The sequence below is a fragment of the Astyanax mexicanus genome, chromosome 10 (genome assembly GCF_023375975.1).
Source record: "Astyanax mexicanus isolate ESR-SI-001 chromosome 10, AstMex3_surface, whole genome shotgun sequence".
NCBI classification, from domain to species: Eukaryota; Metazoa; Chordata; class Actinopteri; order Characiformes; family Acestrorhamphidae; genus Astyanax; species Astyanax mexicanus.
In genome coordinates, this window is record NC_064417.1 from 7,933,061 (window position 1) to 7,957,473 (window position 24,413).

The window sequence follows — 24,413 nt, forward strand, 5'->3', positions numbered from 1 at the left end:
CGGTGGGGTGTTAAGGCCTGGCTCTGGTTCCTGCCCCTGCCCCTGAGCTAAATTATATCCATTAGCATGTAGACAGGAAGAAGAGGAAGAGGAGATAAAAGGCAGGAATGCGTGGAATCCCTCGTGAAATTAACATGTCCATTTATCTCTCACTCTGCTCTTCATCTCTTCAGCTGTGTGTCTGATCCTGTCTTACACACACTCCACACACATCTGACCTGTCTTTTCTCAGTTTGGCTGTTCACACACTCTTCAGCTGTTGATCTTTTATTTCCCCAATACTGATACCTGCCAATAATGATACCCTGGAAAAGCTTTTAATATAAATGTGTTTTTAAATATCTTTTTTTTTAACCCTTTTAAAGGAACAAAATGTACTAAATGACAGCAAATCGTACCTCAGTCCAGTTTCCAAAAACTGGAGAAAGTTTTCTGCCCCACCCCCTCTTCCTCAGACATGAATTTCATGTGGGTTGCCAAGTGACAAGACAATAAACCTACACAAACGAGCACAAGACGAGTTCGAGATTTTTTGCAATTGCAACATTTGATCACTTGCATGACTAATTTGAGTCTATATAGAATCAAACGTCTGGTTTCTATCGTAAATTCCGGTCATACTGGTTATTGCCAAGGTAGTAAAAAGCTGTTAACTGCCTGGTCCTCCATTGTGACCAATAGCCGTTCACATTAGCATGTTGTAGCATGATTGCATTACCCAGCACTAGTCTGGGTCACTTTATCTGCCTCAAATACTCAAATACCTTATATCAAATGCCTTGATATTAAATGCCTTGGTTGCATGCAGATCACTGACTGTTAATTCGACTTAGATGTTGAAATTACTAAAATCATATCTGGCAACCCAGGGTCTGCACTGTTGTCAAGACATGCCAGTGCTTAAATTTAGCATTTGTATTCTTAATATCTGATGACACCTTCTGCTCATTTTATCAGTTAGAAATTGAAAAATAATACATGTTGGTCCTTTGAAGCAATGCACATCATATTTATACAGGCATATTTGAGTTTTTAGACCTTTGAAACATTGTGATATTAAAATAATGTCTATAATAATTTGAATGCATACTTAATAATAATTCATTACAAAATGAGTCAGTAAAATCAGACACATATTTTCTGCTCCCTGACCTATAGCACAGCATAGAGTCTCTAGTTCTGTGAAGATCTTTGAAAGACACATACAGTTGTATAATTTACAACATACTGTAGATTACAAGTATTTCTCCAGCTGTTCCTACTGAGAGCCCTTTTAGCTTCTCCAGATGATTGGGTTTAAGGTTGAGCAGCAGTATCTTGACTTGCTGACTGAGAGAAAGAAAGAGAGAGAGAGAGAGAGAAAGAGGGAAGGGGGGGAGAGAGAACAATGCAGTTGGATCTGTTTGAGAGAAATGGAATGGAAAGTGTGTTTGTCCTAATCTGATATGGATCTGCCCCTGTGATCTAGTTCAGTGTGTTGTTTTCTCAGAGTGATCAGAGTGTGTGTCGTTCGGAGCGATCACGCAGGCCGATATTTAATTAAAAGAGAGGACCAGGCTAATCGGGTCACTCTCAACCCTCAGGGTGTATCAGCAGGAGGTCATGGAGGGGAGGAGGAAGGGAGGGGGGGGGGTGGGTACTCAGAAAATCTCATAGTCAGAAACAGCTGTAAATATGTTGCAACGCTTCTCATCGTCTGGTAAACAAGCTCTTACAACTGTGAGAATAAGTAGAAAATTAAATTACTAATGTCAGTTTCATACTTTAATGCCTTTCTCATGCTGATTTATAATCCACACAACAATAATAAAAAAAATCAGCACAAATTAGCTGCATTTGTGTTTGCAGAACTGTGAACAGAAACCAGGAGGAGAGTTTAAGTGTATGAAATTGGGACACACCTAAAGTCATGGGAATCACAGTATGCAAACTGATCATGAAGTGTTACCTCAAGGCAAGACTTAAGAATGCCCACACCTGTATAAGTTGTGAGGTACTCTCTTGTGAGTAAGGTTAAGCTCTGGCCCTCATGCTCTTGGTAAGTCAGTGCAAATTTTCAGAGCTTGAGTGAGTCATTGAGTGAGTTGTTTGTACATTTCAGATTTGTTAGAACAGAAGGCATTTATTAACAACCAGATTGGACAGTGCACTTGTGGTAATTATTGTGGCAGTTAACATCTGATTAGAATTGTCAGTGCTGTAGCAGAAATCATGTCCATATTTAATGCAAAACCCCCCCCCCCCCCCCCCCCCGGACACACATCCATCCCAAAGGACAGATCAGCATTCATACTACACAGTAGTATGGTAGTTCCCATGACATTCAGTGACATACTTTCTGATCATACAGTGCTTCTGCCAAGAGAATGCAGTTTTAATGTACACCATTCAGCCATAAAATTGTGTAGGTTCACCTTGTGCCACCAAAACATCTCTGAACCATCGAGGCATGGACTCTACAAGACCACTGAAGGTGTCCTGTGGTATTTGGTACTAGCGGTGTGCCATATCATATTGTACGCAATAATATTGCCAACTGTTTTGAATATTGTGAACAATATTATACCCTGAAATATCACATCAGGGTACTACTTTTTTGCTGTTTTTAGCACAATAAAAATTCACACTGTTCTCATTTCCCATTATATATCTACTAGAGACAGATTATATCTGTTCAGTATCATTTATTTTACTTTAATCCTGGATATATGGAGATATTTGAAGTGCATTGTTATTAGTATCATGACATTCTGGATGATTGGTTTGTGTTACAAATCTGATAAAATTCTTGTATTTTTTATTTCTCACTTAGGAGTGTGTAATATGTATGTAATAATAAAATAAGAAAAATATGTATTTTGTTGCAGTAGTGTATTCTTGGAATATGTTTTGTTTTGTTTGTTTGTTTTGTCATATCGCCAAGATTATCGTTATTGCAAAAAAAAATCCATGAAATATCGTGATATTATTTTAGGAACATATCAAATAGGTGGGTGATACCAAATTGTGAGGCGGGGCCTCAATGAGTATCAGTGACTCTTAGGTACCAGTGATCTGACCATGTTGCCGGTGCACTGGTTGTCCACTGCATATTATTTTAGGGGTCTTTTACACTTGCCTTTTTTTGGTCCAGAATTTTTGACTTTTCTGTTCAGTCTAAACAGAAGTAGCTGGTGTGAAAGGGGACATGAACCACGGTCCAGACCCAAGGACCAGAGTTTGGTTAGACCAAAAGATCATCATGGTTCGGTTCATCTGCCGTATTTAAGCACTTTTCTATGTGGTTTGGACTTTTGGACCAATAGCAGAAAGTTGAGTCAGTCTTTAAACAAAACAGAGGAATAACAAAATGGTGTTGTGCCAAAATCCGATTCCCATTGGTGTGCAGCTCCTCATGCAGCAGTATAAATGCAAACATTTGAACTAGGAATTTATTTATTTACTATAAGTATAAATCAGCCCTTATTTATAAACGTGTTAAACTTATGAGTAACATTCTACAAACCAGTTAATATGAAGTATAGAAAGACTGATGACTCACTAAATTGCAGTGTGAAACCAAAACTAGCCGGACCAAATATACACAGTGTAACAAAGACATGGACCTTGGTGTGAACTCGGTTCAGACTTGGTCTGGACTTTTAGGTGTAAAACACCATTAGATATATTTTGACCCAGTAATCAGCCTTCACCGATTGTTTTAGGGTTTTTTGTCAAAGTTTCTTAGATTCTTAACCTTGCCAATATCCCTCATTCAACGCATCAACATAAAAAGAACTATCTATTCACTTGCTGTCTATTATATCCACCCCTTGACAGAAGCCAACGGAACCAGATCTTTGATGGTTATTACACCTCTGGTGGTCAGAATACACTAATATGGTTTATTTGCACTGTACCAGGCTGCATCTGGAGGACCTCAGACCCCAGTCCAGCATTGTATTAGGAACATTTAAATCTGATTTGAATATACAACAATAGTGTGTATTTAAACGAACAATTCGTAATAAGGTTATGCACTCAGTACACATGAGACCAATACACACACACACACACACACACACACAAACTGGCTTCAATCCTCTGTTTAGTCAGCAGATAACACACAGACATATAACCCTCCCACTGTCTACTATGTAAACGTATACCTCCACACACCCTCCCTGTCTCCCTCTCTCTCTCTTTCTCTCTTTTTTTCTAACACACAAACACACACACCCTCTGGCTAATGGGGCCTACCAGAACACACAGGGGTGAGGCGGTGTGTGTGTCTGTCACCGACTGGCCTGGGGGAAAAAGAGAGGGAGAGAAGTGGGGAAAGAAAGGAGAGAGAGATGTAAAATGAGATGGTGAGGGAGATGGCTGTAAACGCCCCTCCTCCTCTCTCTAAAGGTTAACACATGTGCGTGTGTGCATGTGTGTGTGTATTGTTTGTGTGTAACACTAATGTCAGTGACTTTTTTAAAAATATGTAAATAAACTGAATGCATTCTGACCAATCAGTGCTTTAGATGACTTTTTATGGGTGTTTTTACAGAAGCATATTTTTTTTGTGATCATGATATTATTATTTTAACTTATTTTAAACAGTATTAGTGTATTAGTAGCAGTAACTTCAAATATAGTTATAATAATGTCAAAGAAAACTTTTTTTGTGAAATGTTGTACTTTTGTTGGTATAGTATGTCTTCTACCATTTAAAAATGTACAACAGTCCATAAATATATTCAAGTTCTTTTCTTATTGTTGTCTTTTCTTTAAAATAAGATGGATCCAAGGAAAATATAAAAATATAACTGGGCAATTTTGGGGGGAAATATATATGAAAACCTAAAATAAAACATGTTCAGTATATATCCATCACAGTGGTGTAAATTGAGTAAAAAGTTTTAAAATGTATGTTTATAGGTTTATGGGTTTCAGTGGTTAATCTTTATGATTGGCTGTTTCCTCTTTCAGGTGAGTCCGGATTGGGTAAATCCACACTCATCAACTCCCTCTTCCTGACGGATCTGTACTCCAAAGACTATCCCGGCCCCTCCCAGAGGATCAAGAAAACAGTACAGGTACGCAGGTCTCTATCTCTCTATCTCTCTCTTTCTATCTCTCTCTTTCTTTCTCTCTCTCTCTCTTTCTCTCTCTCTCTTCTCTCTTTCTGTACTCTTTTGCTAGCACGCTCTCTTGGTCTGCCCCTGGTCATCCAATGTTGACTTTAAACACAGAATTAAAACACAAAAAAACCTTGGGTAATCAGGAATGTTGCTGAACAGGCCTTAATGCGAATAGGAATTGTGATTTGGAAATCAGGGCCTACACTGTACTGTTTTAACAACAACATTGGCACTGCTGGCTTTTTATAGCATTTTAAAATGTACATTTTTATAAAGCAATATAGAAAATAATTATTAATATTGACAGGTATAATAAATGGAAATGATCAGAATAATGACTTCAGCCTACAATTCTCAAATTAGTTTTATTTCTACACAATAAAAATACAAAAAAAACTATATATACAATACCAGTCAAAAATTGGCACACCCTGGAACCTAGTCGCTGTGCTTTCCTCCGCTAGTCTCTCAGCCAATGATTCATCGGCAGCAGCTTGAAAAAAGGGGTGACTGACTTCACATGTGTCGGAGGAGGCATGTGCTCGTCCGCACCCTCCTAGGGTCGCAGGCGCCACTGGTGATGGGAATGCACAAAGGGGTGGGACAATTGGACGGCCAAATTGGAAGAAAAAAAAGAAATAAAAGAAATAAAATTTAATAAAAAATGGCACAACCTAAATTTAGTGTTTTTTTTTTAATTATTATTTTATGATTTTCAACATTGTAGGTTAATGCTAAAGTAATTTAAAGTATGAAGAAAAACATATAAAATGATTTAATAAACAAATTCTCAGTCAGCTTTGAGGTAGAGTCACATGGAATGGCTTTCAGTTAACAGCTGTGCTGAACTTGTCAAGAGTTAATTACTTGAATTTCTTGTCTCTTAATGTGTTTGAGAGCATCAGTTGTAAAGTTGTGAAGAGGTAGAGTTACAGGTATACAGTGAATAGACCTATTTAAATAATGCTCTAATCCATATTATGGCAAGAACTACTCAACTAAATAAAGAAAAAACAAACTCTTTAAGAAAAGAAGGTGAGTCAATTCAAAAGACCATCACAAATGTTATGATGAAACTGGCTCTCATCAGGACTGCCCTAGGGAAGAAAGAGCAAGAGTTTCCTCTGTTGCATAAGTTCTTCAAAGTTACCAGCCTCAGAAACCGCAAGTTAACAGCAGCACAGTTAACAGAGCACCTAAATGTTTCACTAAGTATTTTGGTTTGTTTAACACTCGTTTAACAGTAACTACATGATTCCTTATGTGTTCCTTTATAGTCTCTATGATTTCAGTATTAATTTACAATGTAGGGAAAAAGAAAAACATTGAATGAGAAGATGTATTTAAGTATGATATATATATAGATCGAACTTAGGTGTATGTGTTACCATTTCCAATAGCCTCTATTTCTGCCTGTTCACACTAAAGGTGAATAGAGGTGCTTTCAAACTTCATCTGTTTAAAAGCTTGAAAACTCTAAAATAGTGTGGACACCATTAAGAAAGAGAAAAATTGACACATAAAAGCTTAAATATGTTAGTTTTGACATAGTCACAGTGTATTTGCTGCTTCACCAGCAGAGATACAGTGAGTAGGAGAGTTGTTACGCCATAAAAAAGGCCAAAGATATCCTGTCACTTCTGGCGCTCATGATGATGATAGAGGGTTTTACTGTCAGTAACTTCTATAAAACCAGTCACAGCTGGCACTTCCAGCCTTTATCCAGGCCAGATTAAACTCTCACAGAGCTCCTGCTGCTGCCTGAGGAGAACACAGGCCAGAGCAAACGCTCATAGACTTGGGGAAAGAAGAAGGACAGACTTTTGCCCATATAAGGAGAAGATAAACAGAGAGGATGGATTCTGGAGCTGGCGTTCCGAGGGTTTTGAGGGGGGTCACTCGCTGGGAGTTTGAAGGAGAGATGGGATTTGAGTTGTGCGTTTTTGTCGTTGGAGTGTTTTCGAGGAGGATGGGAGGGGGTGACGGAGTTGACATTCCAGCAGTGGCCAGCGGGGTTCGGTGAGAGGTCAAGAATGTTCCCACGAAACCAAACACCCAGCGACGACCACTATCCCAGCTTTCCCAGCACAGTGAGGGAGCCTGGCTCTGCTGGCGTTCCTCGCGATCGCCCTGTGATCTCCTCTGGTTAGATGGGTGAGAGTGGCAACCAGACACGCCCAGTTCTTCTGATGACCGTGACCATCAGACCCAGCGGTGCGGCCTCAGAGCAGCTGCTGGTGGTTGGAGGTTGAAGTGCATTCCTGGTGGAGACCATTCCCACATGATTCTGGGATGTGTTCTAGAGAGCTTTTGAGTTCAGCGTTTTCTTCACTTACAGTTTCAGTCAGAAGTTTGGACACACCTTCTCATTCAGGGTGTGTTTGTTTGTTTCTTAATTTAATTTATTTTCTACATTGTAGATTTATATTAAATACATCAAAACAATTGAAGGACACATACAGAAAATGTAAACAAAAATGGTTTGTCCTCCACAATCCCCTGATCTGAACCTAAACAATTGAGATGGTGATTTGAGGTGATTTAATTAGGATGAGTTGGAGCTTCACAGCGTGAAGGAAAAGCAGCAACTAATGTTCAGCACCTCCAGGAACTCCTTCCTTCAAGACTCTGAGAAAACTATTCCAGGTGATTCTCCCTCATGAAGACACTGAGATTAAAATACCAAGAGTGTGCAGATCTGTCCTCAAAGATAAATGTGCTACTTGGAGGAATCTAAAGTATAAAATATGGGTTCTGGGTTGTTTAAAGCTTTTTGTTTCTAAAATTATTCAACATAATGTTCTTGTATAGCTTTAATCCCTTTAATATTAAACTAAAAAAAAAAACATTAAATAAAAAGGGATGTGTCCAAACGTTTGCCTGGTACTGTATATGACATTATAGTTCTATGCAGCATTATGATACTTACGCACTATATGTCCAAATATTTGTGAACAGCAATTGGCTTCTTTCAACGCTTTGCTTACAAAAATGTACACACAAATACACAAATAAACACACTTGCACAGCTTTTCTATTCATAAAGAAGTTCTAGACAGTGGATGCCCTTCATAAAACCATTTTCAATACTTGAGCTATGTTCCAACTAGCCTCATTGAAACACTTTGAAGTGATCAACAAGAATGGAAGAGCTACTGAGATGCTGAGGGATTTTTGACCTTTTTATTTTGGTTTTCGGGGTTTTCTAGATATGGACTTAAACCTTTGATCAGCTGACGAACATCCCATTTCAGTTAAATTGTTGTTTTCAATAAATTGGCTGTCTCTTGCTGCCATTTCTTATTTTAGAATAAAGCTCTACTTAGCAAATTCTTTCATATTTTTGAGTTGTGTGTATCTCAGTCTGTCTGTGTGTGTGCAGTACATTTAGTCAGCATGTGCAGACAGCAGCGAGTGTATTTTTACTCCCAAACAATCTCTTGAGTTTGTCAAAACAGCCGCACTGTGGCCACTGGAATGGCCGTGGATGGAAGGCGGACATTTTTGTGGTGTTTTCATTGCTGGCGTGAGTCAAACACGTAGTTAGACATGGCCCATAACCGTGGAGCGAGGCTGGGAGGAGGGGGCGAGCATACTTAAGATTGCTTATTTCTCTTTCTCAGTCTGTCTGTCTGTCTCTGTCTCTGTCTGTCTGTCTTTCCCTTTCTTTGTCTCTGTATCTCTCTCGCTGACACGTTGACGAGTCAGACAGACAGTTTGTTACTGGGCTATTAGAGTGATATATATATGTATATGTTATGATTGGCTAAACTATATTCTGCTTTGTAACCCTGCATTTTTGTGTGTGGGTGTTTATCAGTGTGACTGATTAGCATACTGGCTAATATAGCAAACTACAGTTAAAATATCCCTTCCTTTCTTTCATGCTTCCTTTTTTCATTCATTGTTCCTGCATATATGCAAATATGCATCATAATAAAGAGGAACAGAAGAATTAGTTTATGAGCCTCTCCTCTGTGTTCAGAACTGCACTGTTGAGAATAGGTACAAAGTGCAGTAGGAACCAAAGATCTATAGTGGTTAGTCTATCAGTGGTTTTCAACTTGTGGGTCATGGCACCCTACTAAATCCTTACAAACAGAGTGATCAACTTTAAGCATTTATTTATTTTATTGTTAATGATTATGGCTTACAGCTAATGAAAACCCAAAACTTAGTGTCTCAGAAAACTAGAATATTATATAAGACCAATTGGTACTTTCGGCAATGTGGGCAGTGTGCCAACTACTGCTGGAAAATGAAATCCACATCTCCATAGACGTTGTCAGCCTGAAGTGCTGTAAGATTTTGTGGGAAAACACTGCACTAACTTTGGACTTGATAAAACACAGTGGATCAACAGCAGCAGATGACATGTCTCTCCAAACCATCACTGATCATCAGTAAATTTTGCACTTCATTTGGGAATCAAGGAATTGGAGTCTGGAGGAAGAGTGGAGAGACACACAGTCCAAGCTGCTTGAGGTCTAGTGTGAAGTTTCCACCAATCAGTAATGGTTTGGAGAGACATGTCATCTGCTGATGTTGGTCCACTGCCCACACTGCAAAAGTATCAGTTGGTCTTATATAATATACTAATTTTCTGAGACACTGATTTTGGGTTTTTTATTGACTGTAAGCCATAATCAACAATAAAAGAAATAAACGCTCAAAATAGATCACTCTGTGTGTAATACATCCATATAATTTGAGTTTCAAATTATGAAATAAAGTAACTTTTCAATTATATTCAAATTTTTTGAGATGCACTAGTATTTAGTATGAGCTTTCTATTGTAGAGTCTGAAGTAGACTCACATGAACAATAAATCTAGCTGGAGGGTTAGCTTTCAGGGTTAGGGTTAGGTTTCATGGAGATTCTGAGATTTTTATTATTATAAACAAGGTCTTCAACAGGCTTAAATCACCTCAGGATAGTTTGCTGTAAATCGTTTGGTTGGCTAAGCGCTGCCACTTTCATCAGGGTATTGGTGGTTTGAGTCCTGGTCATGCAGCTTGCCATCAGCTACAGAAGCCCTGAGAAAGCACAATTGGCCTTGCTCTCTCTGGGTGGGTAGATGGCACTCTCACCACACATCACTCCAAAGGGTGAGTGGGTTTGGCCTTGTAAATTGGGGAGAACATGGGGGAAAAGCTGCACGGGTTGTTGTGCTGGATTAGTTTAGATTTAGAACTGCAATAGAAGTACAGAACTCATTATTTGAATGTACTTACATCTCCATTAACTGTTAACTTGCCACAGACAGTAGGTACAGATCCCTCCCTCAGACAAAGTCTACTGGCTAATCCTGCTCTGTAGTGGCTGAGGTTCTCAACCAGAGACCAAAATGGCAGATCTTCAACTGATCTAGTGGGTGGGTGGGGTTTGACGGGTGAGGGGTGGTGCTAGGGTGGTTTTACACAGGTTTTCTTATTGTGATATCACACTAAGGGTACACCAAGAAGCATAATATTCCTGACAACAAAGTCTTTCAGCTGATTCACAGAAAAGAGTTGAATGTTATTTTTTAAGCTTGGAGTGTTTATAGGGGCAGTAGAGACTGAAGTGTAAATACAAAAACATGCAAAAAAAGTAAATATTACATCAATCGCTTACTTAAAAAAGAACAGATATCTACATGATATGGGCCCTTTAAAGTCTTGCAGCATTGTCTCTTTGTTGCTGTTAAAGCGATGTCTGCTTGGGTCTGTCCATCAGATAACATTATTTTTGTTAGCATGCCTGTGTAAGAGAGAGAAAAACATACAGAGAGAGAGAGAGAGAGTATGTGAGACTGTGCTGTAAGGGGTCAGCCAAAAATAACCGTGCCTGTGAGAGCGTAGTGTGTTGAAGAGAGAGCAGCAGCTGAAATAACTGCAGGAAATGATGCAGCTGAGGTTTTTCTATGAGGAACCAGAGATAACCATCTCGCCCTCAGGCCCGCACTCCAGCTTTGGGTCACTTCGACCAGACGCACACAAGCGCACATATATTTGCAGTATATACACATATACACACATACAGGCTGTTTTTCAGGCCATAAATTTTTTGTCAGATAAGCTACGATTTAGGTTCTGAGTTGTGAGCATTCGTTCTGTCCACTTTAGTGGTTGTCATCCCTTTTAGACCTGTAAGGATATTTACTTAATGGACTTATCATACAACAACTAGACATAACCTTAAGGGTGTCCTTCTTAAAATCCAAGTCTCTTTAGAACAGTTCTGTTCACTGCATTTTTAATTTCTGGATCTGGACTACCCACCTCCATGTGTTTTACAAAGATTTACGTAGGATCTCCAGTGGATTTCACGTTTTACAGAAGATCAGTGGCTGAACTGCACTTAGCAGGGCATTACACAATTTGTAATACTTTGCATGTTATGACATTGCAAATACTGTTATTAGTGTAGAAATGTCTTTATTTTAAAATGTTGTCTGTCCCGCTGTGTCGCAGAGGAGATATATTTACATGTATGAATATTCATGAGCAAGACCCAAAATCCTATAGTTTCTCCCCCCACAATGCATTAATTTATACTAGTGACCACAACTAGGCATTTTAAAATAAATGAATAAAACAATTGAATGAGACCTTTAATAATATTTAATAATCATGATATTATCTATTGTGTTTGTTTTTATGCAATGACCAATGCTATAAAAACTGTGACTCCCTACACACAGTGTGGACTGCAGTAGGTGGATAAAAAAAGTATATATTTCCCAAACTATGATTATTATAGTTGTCTTTAAGGGTACGAATGCTTTGTTTTGCTATTATATCATCACTATGTAGCGTTAAATGGTCTTTAAATGACAATAATATGGTAAAGACAATAATGTGGGTGGATCTAAACATTATTAGGCATATAGTTTTAATGTTATGGGTAAATATTCAATAAAAAATGATCAGTGTGAAGTTGATCTGTTTTTATCATGGTTACTTGAACCTTGATTCTATGCTCCATGAACGTCTCTGTCGTGAATTTAGCACCATATCCTCATGTCTTAGCATTTTATTTTAAAACACTTTGAAACTAAGAAAATGTAACCGCATTTGTCTGAAACACTGGTGTAATAAGCTATTCTGATTGGTTCTTCAGGTGGAGCAATCCAAAGTGCTAATTAAGGAGGGCGGAGTCCAGCTCACGCTTACCATCGTGGACACGCCAGGGTTTGGCGACGCTGTGGACAACAGTAACTGGTAAGCCAGGCTGGGCCACCATGGGTGGACATTCTTGGATTGAGGACTATTTTAAGGACCTTGCAGAGTTTTTAGGATGCTTGTAAAACAAATGGGACGTTTATGAGAATGTATTTTTAATGTGGGATTTAAAGTGAATGGTGTGGTGTGTCTTAAAAAATAGCAGAAAGTGAAGTCAGACTGTGTGAGAATTTGTTGGGACATGGGAAAACTAGTGCTGTGCAGTGTAGCGGTTCATACGGTATACTGGAGGGGAATTTAGAACCGGTATGCATTTTTCACATACCACCATACCACTAGAGGCACTGCGTTGGTAAAAGCACACAGTGTAGAGTGCTGCCAAAGAAGCACTAATAATGCTAGCAGTAACATTAGCATAACAATAACAGTATTACGTCCATTTATAGTGTTTATGGAACTATTTAAAAAGGAAGCTGTGTTAAAGTTGTTAACATATCTCTTTCTAAGGTCTATTGTTTACATTCTTTAGCTGTGTTTCTGCTAATGATGTCTGATGTCTTCATATATTGTGTAATTTTGTGGGACAAAGTAAACCCAAAAGTAATCAAAGCCTTAATTTAAATCCTTATTGTTTATAGTATATGTACTCCTAACAGCAGAGTAAGTTACAAACCTATATAAAAAGCACAGTCATGCAAAAATAAATAAATAAGATAAACTATAAATTCAGTGATATACTGTGAAACCAACAAGATCTTGAAAAATACTGTTAATTTTTTTTTTTTTTTTTTTTTTGGTCATTCTACCCAGCACTAGTGACAACCAATGTCCAAACTCTGGGGAAGCTAGTAAATGTACATAAACTTTACACACGTCCTTTCTCTGTGTTTACTGCCCTCCTCACTCACTCTCTCTCTCTCTCTCTCTCTCTCTCTCTCTCTCTCTCTCTCTCTCTCTCTCTCTCTCTCTCTCTCTCTCTCTCTCTCTCTCTCTCTCTCTCTCTCTCTCTCTCTCTCTCTCTCTCTCTCTCTCTCTCTCTCATTCCTCCAGCTGGCAGCCAGTCATCAATTATATAGACAGTAAGTGTGAGGACTTCCTAAACGCTGAATCGCGGGTTAACCGAAGACAAATGCCAGACAACCGGGTGCACTGCTGTCTGTACTTCATCGCCCCCTCTGGTCACGGGTAAGTACTGCAGAGTGACACAAATCCACCTCCACTTCCTTTTTCTCCTCTCTAAAGTCAAAGTCAACTGCATCATCATTCTGTCTCACCGCAGAAGAGCTGAGTGAGGAACTAAGTATAGTTTCAAGGTGCACATGGGGCTACATTTATCATTCATCAGCAGCGGCCATTTACAAATTAACAAAATTGAACACTGTTGTGTTGTGCAGTTTATTAATGCACATTGCTAACAGTTAACTAGTACTTAGCATCTTAAATCAGCATGTCACACATGTGGACAGTGTACAGACACTTATGCAAAATGAGAAATGGGAAGACCAGCTCTTGTTTGTGCATAATAGCAGAAAGGAAATAAAATTGGTGCAGACCTTTGTTGGCTTGTGGTGCAATAATAGCCCCAGAAGTTTATTCTAATTAGTTTATCAGTTTATTATGATTGTAGGAACATGCACGTTAGATAGTATTATAATATAGTCATTGATCTAATATGACGTACCCTGGATTGCTGCCAAATTGCAAAATAATGACTTTATTGACTTTAATGACTTTATAATGATTTGGTCTGATTAAACACTGGATTTTGCAAAAAAAAAAAAAAAGGCTAATTTTGACTAGTAAATAATTAATGGCTAGCAAATAATTCATGCTCATTTAATTTCGACCTTTATATTGGGGGGGAAAAAGAGACAGGGTTTCTTAATAATGTGCTCTGAATGCAGGTATATGCAGAAAGATAATTTTTTTTTTGTCCACTTTTTATATTTAATTTTATTGTAGTAACTTTTATAGTCATCATGTGCCTCTTGAGTTTCTTTAAAAATTAAATTCACTCTGCATATATATATATATATATATATATATATATATATATACATATATATATATATATATGTATATATATATATATATATATATATATATATATATATGTATATGTATGTATATGTGTATATGTATATATATATATATGTATATGTGTATATGTATATATGTATATATATATATACAGGTGCTGGTCAACGAATTAGAATAATTTGAAATAGTGCAATCATGAAATTCTTTGAATGCATTTTTTGTGCAGAAAGCAAATCAGGTGTTCACCGCACCTGTCCTACTCGTTAGACTAATCACAGAACTCGTTACCTGGAAAAAATTGCTCAGCTGAGCTTTCCAAAAGGCCCATTTAGGCCATTTAACTGTGACACTGTTGTTTTATTGAATTAGAATAATGGAGAAACCGTTTCATTGAATTAGAATAAATGCTCGAATTTTTGTTTTCTGTGAAGAGTGTTCACTGTGCAGTATAAAGTCAGGGTTGAGTAGAATTTCTAAGTTGTAAAATCAATCATGGGTAAGCAGCGCAACCTCTCAACCGGAATAGTGGCTCAAATTCAAGCCCTTCGCCAACAAGGCTTGACCCAAACTAAAATTGCTGAGCAGCTCGGCATCAGCCAGTCTTCCGTCTGCAAAGCTCTCAAGAAAAACTGCAGCAAGCGCACCAACTGTTCCGGCGTCCGAAAAACTTCTGCTCGCGACAACAAGCAGCTGAGAAAGATCGCAGTCAGCAACCGGTTCAAGTCCACTTCCGAGCTCACCGACTTGTGGAACAAGCAGACCGGCGCTGACGTCTCCAGATCAACCACTTACCGTCGTCTGCGCGAACTCAGCTTCATATATATAGAATCCAAACCAAACAAATTGATTTTTGTAACATAGGCTTCAAAAATCCATTTAAACATATATATTTTAAATGGGTTTTTACACACATATATATGTAATGTTTAAATGGGTTCGTGACTTAATGACCATTAGAAAATGTGGGTCCTTGGCTGAGACCAGTTGAGAACCCCTCATCTCTCTGTCAGCCAGACACCATAATCTTAACTTGCAGTGGTGTCATGAACATGAAACCTGGACTGCTATGGACAGGAACCATATCATCTTTATCAACAAATCTGCAGAAACACAGCAAGTGTTACTCAGAAATGAATCCAAATTGCAACATTTTCCTTGACTTAACACTATCTTCAGCAACCAATGAGTGTGCAGGATATACATACTCATAGAGAACCTATGTGCCTGTATGACAAACTGTGCCTCATTTTGTATCTAAGCTAGAGGTTGCACAGCAGAGAACTAGAACATCCTTTCAGTTGTGCAGTTCACCAATAACAAACCTACAAGTGATTACAAGATATTAGATTTGAGAATTCAAGTTGAGTAACTCTTTAAAGTGCAAATAATTAAATACTGAAATTACTATTTAGGGTTTGTCATGTCACAATGCTTTTATTGATTTTTTTCATGTATAAAGTGTGGAGCACAGCAGTACACATGACTGCAGATTTGCATAGTTGTTTGCACAAGTGTTTGCATATTGCAAACAAAAAAACGGAACAGTTCAGTAATTAAACTATATGTTGTTTTTCATGTCATGGAGACATAGACCAACTATTCAGGTTTTAACAATGAAGACTATGAAGAGTGACAATGCTGCTAACATGCTACGCTACCAAAATACTACTGAAACAGCATTGCGTTTAGTGTGTGTATAAATATACCAACTGTGTTCAAAGTCAGTGGTTTGTGCTAACTAGGGTATTAAGTCTGGCTGATGTTATGTGTGCCCAGAAGCAGTGAAAACACAAACCAGCATGTTGGTACATCATCAGCTGAGGAGAAAAGACTTTGTGTAGTAGATGATACGTCATCACCAGCCTTCAGTACTGTAACCATTAAACTGTAGCTTTGTGAGCTGAACAGCACATCTGAAGAAGCAGCCTCCTTTACTCATGCAGATTAAAGTCTACTGTCTATCCTCAATCTTTTACTTAATTGTAACAGTATAAATGGAAAATGATTTATATCGTAACACATTTCTGTTATTGTTCACTGCTCAAAAATCCAAATCCAGCTCAAATCCAGCTAATTCTGGTAGCTGGTTTCAGTCATACTGGCTGTGTAGCTTGGTCAGCTAAACCATCAAACTCAACCAACATGAACTCTCCAGGCTGTGTTTTACTGTAGTGTTGTTAAAAAAAAAAAAGTTTCTCCACTTACTAAAGTAGTCTAGACATGTTTTTGTGTTTCGAGTCTGCCAGCCTGCCCCAAAACATTAAGCAATGGTCTGTAAACTAAGTGCACTCTGTGCAGAATAAAGGATGAGACATGATGACTCTTCCTTGCTTGCGCTTATTCAGATAATCAGCCAATCAGAGGCAGCCTCTCCCTGAATCATCAGGGGCCAGCCTTGTCCACGCAGATGCTTTATTTTTAGCTGAGAAAGCTGAAGATATGTGAGCATTCAAGGGTGACTGCTGTTTATTATATTTGCGGTTATGTAAAAAAAAAAAAAAAAGGACACCCCCGGGAATTGTATGTATACATGCATGAGAAAGTGAGGTAATAATAATGTTTTTTAAAAATATATTTTTCCACTTTTATTACTACTTAACATGTCTGAGCAGAATTTGAGTCAGTTGTAGATAATAAAACAGTTAGAAAGAATTTTGGAGGAGCCTGTTTTATTAAACCACAGTCATTCCAGCTACGTTTCCGACTTCCAGCCTAAACATTGTCATATCTAGACTTTTTTTTTTTTTTTGATACTTTTTGCAAATACAAAACCCATTTCAAGGAAGAAGCCAGTGTGGCGACTGATGCCTCGGTTATTACCACAGCAACCCATGCAGATATGTTTGTGATGTCCAGACATGCAAATCCATTCAGTGATTGCTTGCAATAACCGTGCAGGCTGTCATCGCAACAGATCTGTATTGAGAAACCGATCCAGTTTGTCTACGGTGTGAACATATCCTGAGTTTGGTTTGCTTTTGGTTGTTGTTGAAGTTGGAGGATCTGCTAACATGGCCAGACCAGGCTGTTCAGAACAAGAACCATCATACTGTAGGTTAATTAAAGTCCAAAACTGAAAAAAAAGTTTCCTTTAATTTGCCATGATTCATATTTTCACCACTGAATAACTGAAAGCAAATACAACACTACAATTAAGAAATACACATTACAGGGTTCATACAAATACAAATATATTTTGAGCTTACAGATACATCAGCTTAGAGTTAATTTGGTAATTTAGCCCTACAGAATGGAGCTCTCAGGATCTGAAACACATTTTATTATTAAAAAATGTGTGGCAACATTTTATCAGATTCATTTTAGGCCTACTATAATTTAAATTATAGTTTTAGTTAATTTTTGGTTTTATTGTCCAATGTTTGCACTGTTTTTGAAAATTGTATGGTGAAATGAAATGAAAATTTGCCTTGAAGGCATTGAGAAGTCATGAAAAAATCATGGAAATGTATTGGTTAAAAAGTGTATGAACCCTGATATTACACTGTAGAAATTTTATTAGAATAGAATTTATTTCAGCAGTGCTATTTTGATCATTAATTTATTTTATACATGTATACATCAGCAGCTATATTTAAAAAGCCTCCCAATGTAAGCAGAAACTATGCAAAATGACATCAAATAAACTTGTATTCTTTTTGTATGAACAAATCTTTCACTTATCCATCTGAAATTTTCAGACTAGTATTTTGGTTGCCAAATATTCTATGCATCCCTAGTCTTCAACAATCTTTAAATGTCATCACAGCTCCTAGAAGTTGCTTCTTTAGGACCACAGTTGATGCCAAAATAGAGCAGCTGCTATCAGACAAAGACCAAGTCTGATTTTCACTGCACAAGGTTGCAAAGAAAAAACCTTGCTATCAAGGTCTTTTACAAGGTGTACTCTAGCTAACTTTAGTTTTGTCCTGGACTTTTTTAAGGAAACAAGGCAAGTGTTTTTTTAATGGGGTGTCCTAATTTTTAGTTTGGTCATAGTGGTTGCTCTGCTTTCAGTGTCAGTGTGACACATTAGGCAGCATCAGAACCCGTGTAGTGTTTTTGGAACATGAGCTCAGTTCCTAATACTTTGTGATTGTAAGCACTGCTTAAATGTGGAAAAATCAATATCTTCCACTGAGCCCCACATCAATCTGTTCTTCAGGCAGAAAGTGCTTCACTCTGCTATGCTGTGGAAAATGTTGAGCGGCTGTTTGAGAGCACAGTTTTCCCCACAAAGGCATTTTTGACGTGACCGTGTGTACCGCAGCTGCTTCCATGTCTCTGTAACCTCTGTGGCTCCTTTACATTCCCAGGATGCATAAACTGCCCCTCAATTGCCCTCTATCTCTTTGCTATAAACACACACACACACAGAGTGCATGGAAGAGAAGAACAGTCTCTTTGTTTATATCCTACAGAAAGCGTGCGAGGCACAGTGATGTGAACCAGGCGCTAGCTCTTCCAAAGTGACGTCATTTTGTGTTCAAAAGAAAGCGCTCAGTGTGTGTGTGTGTGTGTGTGTGTGTGTGTGTCTGTATCATGGATCCACTCTGAACACATCTCTCCACATCAGACAACACATCAGCTTTGTGTTCTGGTCACAGCAGACTCAAAAACATCTGATTTCTACATAAACCAATATAAATTTGACAAACCCCAGAATCTACTAATCTAACCAGCACAGCACCATCCATTTATTAAACCCCAGAACCTACTAATCTAACCAGCACAGCACCATCCATCTGTTATCAAACCCCAGAACCTACTAATCTAACCAGCACAGCACCATCCATCTGTTATCAAACCCCAGAACCTTCTAATCTAACCAGCATAGCGCCATCCACCTGTTATCAAACCCCAGAACCTACTAATCTAACCAGCACAGCACCATCCATCTGTTATTAAACCCCAGAACCTACTAATCTAACTAGCACAGCACCATCCATCTGTTATCAAACCCCAGAACCTACTAATCTAACCAGCACAGCACCATCCATCTGTTATTAAACCCCAGAACCTACTAATCTAACTAGCACAGCACCATCCATCTGTTATCAAACCCCAGAACCTACTAATCTAACCAGCACAGCACCATCCATCTGTTATCAACCCCCAGAACCTACTAATCTAACCAGCACAGCACCATCCATCTGTTATCAAATCCCAGAATCTACTAATCTAACCAGCACAGCACCATCCATCTGTTATCAAACCCCAGAACCTACTAATCTAACCAGCACAGCATCATCCATCTGCTCGTATCAATTAAAATATGTATAGTACTAACAATAAAGAACTTTTGATGTGATTTGATAGTCAGTTATCAAATTATCAGCAAGTACTCTTCAAGAATATACAGAATTCTTTCTTTGTGGAGGATAAACTATGCATTATTATTTGTGTATTTTCTTGTGCAGTTTGAAGCCTCTGGATATTGAGTTTATGAAGCGTCTGCACGACAAGGTCAACGTCATCCCACTCATCGCCAAGGCTGACACACTAACACCAGAGGAGTGCCAGCTCTTTAAGAAACAGGTGTGTGTGTGTGTGTGTATATATGAGTGTAAAGTGTATTTTAGCTTGTTTTCTAAATGTTCCTCTTTATTGATTTGCTGTAGATTATGAAGGAGATTCAGGAGCACAAGATAAAGATCTATGAGTTTCCAGACACAGAGGAGGACGAGGACAGTAAGCTCATCCGCAAGATAAAGGTATGGAGCTGAAGAGGTAGATCCGTGTCTCCACACAGGTTCAGTCACATAAATGGGCAATTAATCACATTTCTAATTACATAAATAAACAAAAATGTACTTGTTTGAGAGTCTGTTTATCCTCTCAGTTCTGTAACAACACTCGTCCTAGCAACAACTTTATAACTGCCCTTCCCCCCTTCCAGACCTCTTCACTGCTGAAACTGAGCCTTAGTCCAGTGTTAAGCTGAGCTAAAGGCGCTGTTGCCATGTGGGTCAGCCAGACGTCTTCCTTTAGCAGTTTTCTTTAGTTTCCAAGAGTTTCTGAAGGTGTAGGAAATCATACTTATTGCTCTCTGGCTTCATCTGTAATTTCTCTAAAGGAAAGACTCATACATTTAGTAGTTACAGAGTTCTCTGTGTTTCTGTGTCTTTTTCTATGTATTATGAATAATGGATGAATGTGCTGTGTGTACGTGTGTAAATACCAGTGGAGAGTTCAGTTACAAAGGCTTTGGAAATTGACATTTTCCTTAGTTTATTTCCATTTCTACTTAGCAGCTGGAAACTGTTAAACAATAATATTTTTGCTGAAAATTACTCCCTTTTCAAACAATTTCTGAATTTATGAAGTTTGTTTAGTCAGGTATGGCTGACCCACATGGCAACAGCACCTTTAGCTCAGTTTAACTCTGGACTAGGTCTCAGTTTCAGCAGTGAAGAGAAGAATTAGAGGTCTGACAGGTGAAGTGTAGTAATAAAGTCATTGAAAAGAGAAGAGAATAAAAGAGCAGCTTGTCAGGGCCAAACAGCACTGCTGCTTGTAAAACTCTTTATAAGATGTGAAGAAACCGTAATGAGCATAAAGTCCATGATTTGTGGGTGTTTCTACCTAGAAATCTCTATATAACATAAAAAAATAAACACAAACAAATCAAGTTTTTTTATATTCTCTGCTTTACTACATACAAAGGCTTTGGAAATCGACATTTTTCTCAGTTTATTTTCGTTGCTACTTGGCAGCTGTAAGCTGTTAAACAATATATTTTTTGCTGAAATACACTCCTTTTTCAAACAATGTACTAATACTTTTACAGTTTTTCAGTCATCAGGTTAACAGGCAGTTTTCTGCTAAATTTGTTACACTAGGTTTTGTACTATTTCTTGTTATTCACATTTACCTGAAGAGGTATTGATTGATTTGATTGGTAGTGTATATAATTAAACATAGTCACTAACCATCTGGACTACTGAAATGGTCAGTCAGAGTCACAGATTTCTGAGATGGATTTTCTTTCATCTATGGCTCTGATCTGGTTGCAGCTGATTGATTTTGAGCTCCAGAGATCAATACATCCCCCAAAGCTGTCACTCACACTGTCTTTCCCCATCAGTGTGCATGACTGAGAACCTTGTTTGTTTGTAAAAGTCTATCTGTCTGTCTGTCTGTCTGTCATTTGCATATGTAAGATATCTATGCGCTCAAAGTGTGTATAATACCCCATGACCTGTCTTGTCTGGGTGTCTGTAATTAACTCTGCTCTGTGTCTGTGTGTGGTAGGAGCGGATGCCTCTGGCTGTGGTTGGCAGTAACGTGGTGGTGGAAGTGAATGGGAGGAAGGTCAGAGGGCGTCAGTACCCCTGGGGCGTGGCAGAAGGTACGTTCCACACCAGCGTGAATGACCAGTATGGAGGCTGTGGTTTGGACTGTGCCATTTCTGTAACTAAACAGGGGTGCACCGGGGCTAGCAGCTGAAGAGCAGTTCAGTGTACGAGTGCAATCAAAGCACACAGCCTCACACTCACACAATCAAACAGCCCCACCCTCACTCCCTTCCCTCAGTGGAAAAAGGTAGTACAAGTGCACCCTGGGTATTGTAGTTCTATTACAAGGGCATAGTTGGTGGTCACTCCTCTTGCATCACAGTTGACTTGATGTTGTGTTGATGTTTCCCACATTTATTTATTTATTTATTTTTTTTTTTTTTTTTTTTTACTTTCTATCTTGACCAAAGAATCCCCCCAAACCTTTCTCCCCGAGCTACTTTGCTTTTTTCAGTTTGAATCGTTCTTATGTGGTGGGTGATTGTTTGTTTTTTCTTTTTCTTTCTTTCCTTTCTCAGTCGTTCACGTCTCATTCTTTCTTTTTTCTCTTTTTTTCTTTCTGTCTGTTCTTTTCCATGACTGACAGAGGGCATTTTTGGTAAACAAATACCATTTTTCATTTTTATACTACTTTCCTCCCTTCTCCCCATCCCCTAAAGCCCCGCCCCAACCACCCCACCCATCCCTCTTCACTGTTTTTTGTTGCTATGAGTTTGTGCTGCTGGTTAAGGTGGTGCTCTTCCAAACTAGTCATGGAGAAACCTATAAACAACACTGACTGGTAGAAGTAGAGCAAGATCGCTCTCTAACTCATGTTTATAGGTTCTAATTATTACCCATGTACCCAAGCAACCCCTCCTGCTCCCTTCAGAAATGCATGCTTCACGTTTTCACATGTTTGGTTCAAGCCCTTATTTTTCCCCATGAAGATCCATTGACATGTGGGGTCAGTATTCAGTATATGGTGACACAATTTCAGTATAATTTAGTCCTATGAGGATGTTAGTAATGGACTCTAGCCATTCATTTGACACTTTTTTGAGGTAATTCAGTTGGATGACACTCATTGACATTCATCCTGTTCAGTCAAGTGACACGTGGATATGGTTATGATATTTAACAAAGCTTACAATTTGGTGCCTGATGAAAAGTACGCAGTAAGAGATTGAACTGAAAATACATCATGGTGTATTGTGTGGCAGTGTTAATTTGTGACGAGAATCTTTGATTGGACGAATATCTTTATGATGGAATTTAATAATGTTGAAAGCTCACAGTTCTGCAGAAAGGAAAGGCACCCTTTGTTTATTTAATTTCCAGTCAAAACTGCTGTTAGGTAAACACTGTTAACTTTTCACAGCATATTTATGTACTGAGGTTACATAAAATTCACTTATGCAAGGAAGAATGTGGACTTTCAAAATTAGACCTCAAAAAATAAACCCATATTAGGCCAAATCAAGTTTGGAATATTGATTCAGACTTGATCAACTAGATAAGTTAATTTTTTTTTTTTTTTTGTTGGGCCCTATCTTTCAACCTGCACCTCAGGACTCATTGCTATCTTACACCCTGACAACAGTCTATTTTCACACCTTGCGCCTGCATCTTTTATTCACACTGATGGGCGTGGTGGTCTGGAAATTAGGTGTGTTTAGTACATTTTTGGCTTTTGCCATCTTGGCAACCGAAAACACAAAGTTCCTACACACAGAAATACACTTTTACACTTTTAACATTGGTTCGTTGACTGCAAATCCACATTAAAATACTATCCAGTGACTGCGTTCAGGATGTTCAGTGTGTCACTTGGGGACTTTCTGAGTTAAATGCTTGCTGTGAAGAACTTTCCACATCTTTTGAAAGTGTGTGTGAATCATCACACCAGTCTGTTTTGGTTCCAGAGAAAAGAGGAACAATAACAGCCTGCAAAATGTACTTGACCACCATTTGTGTCCAGAGCTCAACATCTTTGAAAGGGTTTGGGAGGACTGGAATCATGAGAAGGAGGTCTTTAATAATCTCCTTGTAGATTGTAGAACTCTCCCACCACCATGTTTAAAAGATGAGGTGGTATGTAGCAGAAACTTTAAGGTATAATAAATGTAATGGTGGGCACATTAACATTCAAACATCTGATAATGGAGTTAGTCATTCTTTCAATGCTTAATCATGGTTTTGTCAAGAAATGAAATACACAAGGGGTGCTTTCTGACATTTACACAGGACTGTAGATCTTTCAGAGAATGGTTCTAATGTTAGGTCTCTTTGCAAATTCACTATGGCTACATTCACACAGCCGGGATTTACACAATCTTTTTAATGTAACCCTTATCTGACATCTCTCTCAATTTTTCATGCTTTGTAAGTGGCACACATGCGGGACAGAGCAATGCTTCACGTTAAGTTTCACTTTAACCTCAGCCAGAATGTCAAGCGCTTAATTGAGTTCAGACTGCAGCTGAGCTTATCACTGAGAATTTACTCCAGCTCGCCGAAACTTACACATTATTCGGCCACCGTCAGATTTATCGACCAGCTCATTAGGAACACCAAATGACTGATACACAAGCCTTAGAATATTATTGAAATAGAAATATCTGCCAAAATATTTATTAGCTCTGTTATCTCGCTGCTGTCCATTTTCCCATCTCCTCACAGCTATTGTCCGCTATACTCGTTGTCTAATTTCTGATCTGGTCGTTCAGACAGTCACATTGCTGAGAATCAGATATCTATTGGAATATCAATACCACAAATTGAACCGGCCCAGATTTGAAATTAAAAATGTCAGATTCATA

General features: G+C 38.4%; 1 protein-coding gene across 3 annotated transcripts in view; it reads left to right on the forward strand.

The window, feature by feature from the left end:
- The window catches only part of septin15 (septin 15), a 65,609-nt gene that overhangs the window by 28,031 nt on the left and 13,165 nt on the right, over nt 1–24,413 (forward strand). For all 3 annotated transcript variants that reach the window (XM_049483871.1, XM_049483872.1, XM_022683896.2), the window contains exons 3-8: nt 4,960–5,066; nt 12,216–12,316; nt 13,328–13,462; nt 19,735–19,852; nt 19,936–20,028; nt 21,569–21,665. In XM_049483871.1, coding sequence (XP_049339828.1) covers nt 4,960–5,066; nt 12,216–12,316; nt 13,328–13,462; nt 19,735–19,852; nt 19,936–20,028; nt 21,569–21,665 — 651 coding nt within the window. The remainder of the gene's footprint in view (nt 1–4,959; nt 5,067–12,215; nt 12,317–13,327; nt 13,463–19,734; nt 19,853–19,935; nt 20,029–21,568; nt 21,666–24,413) is intronic.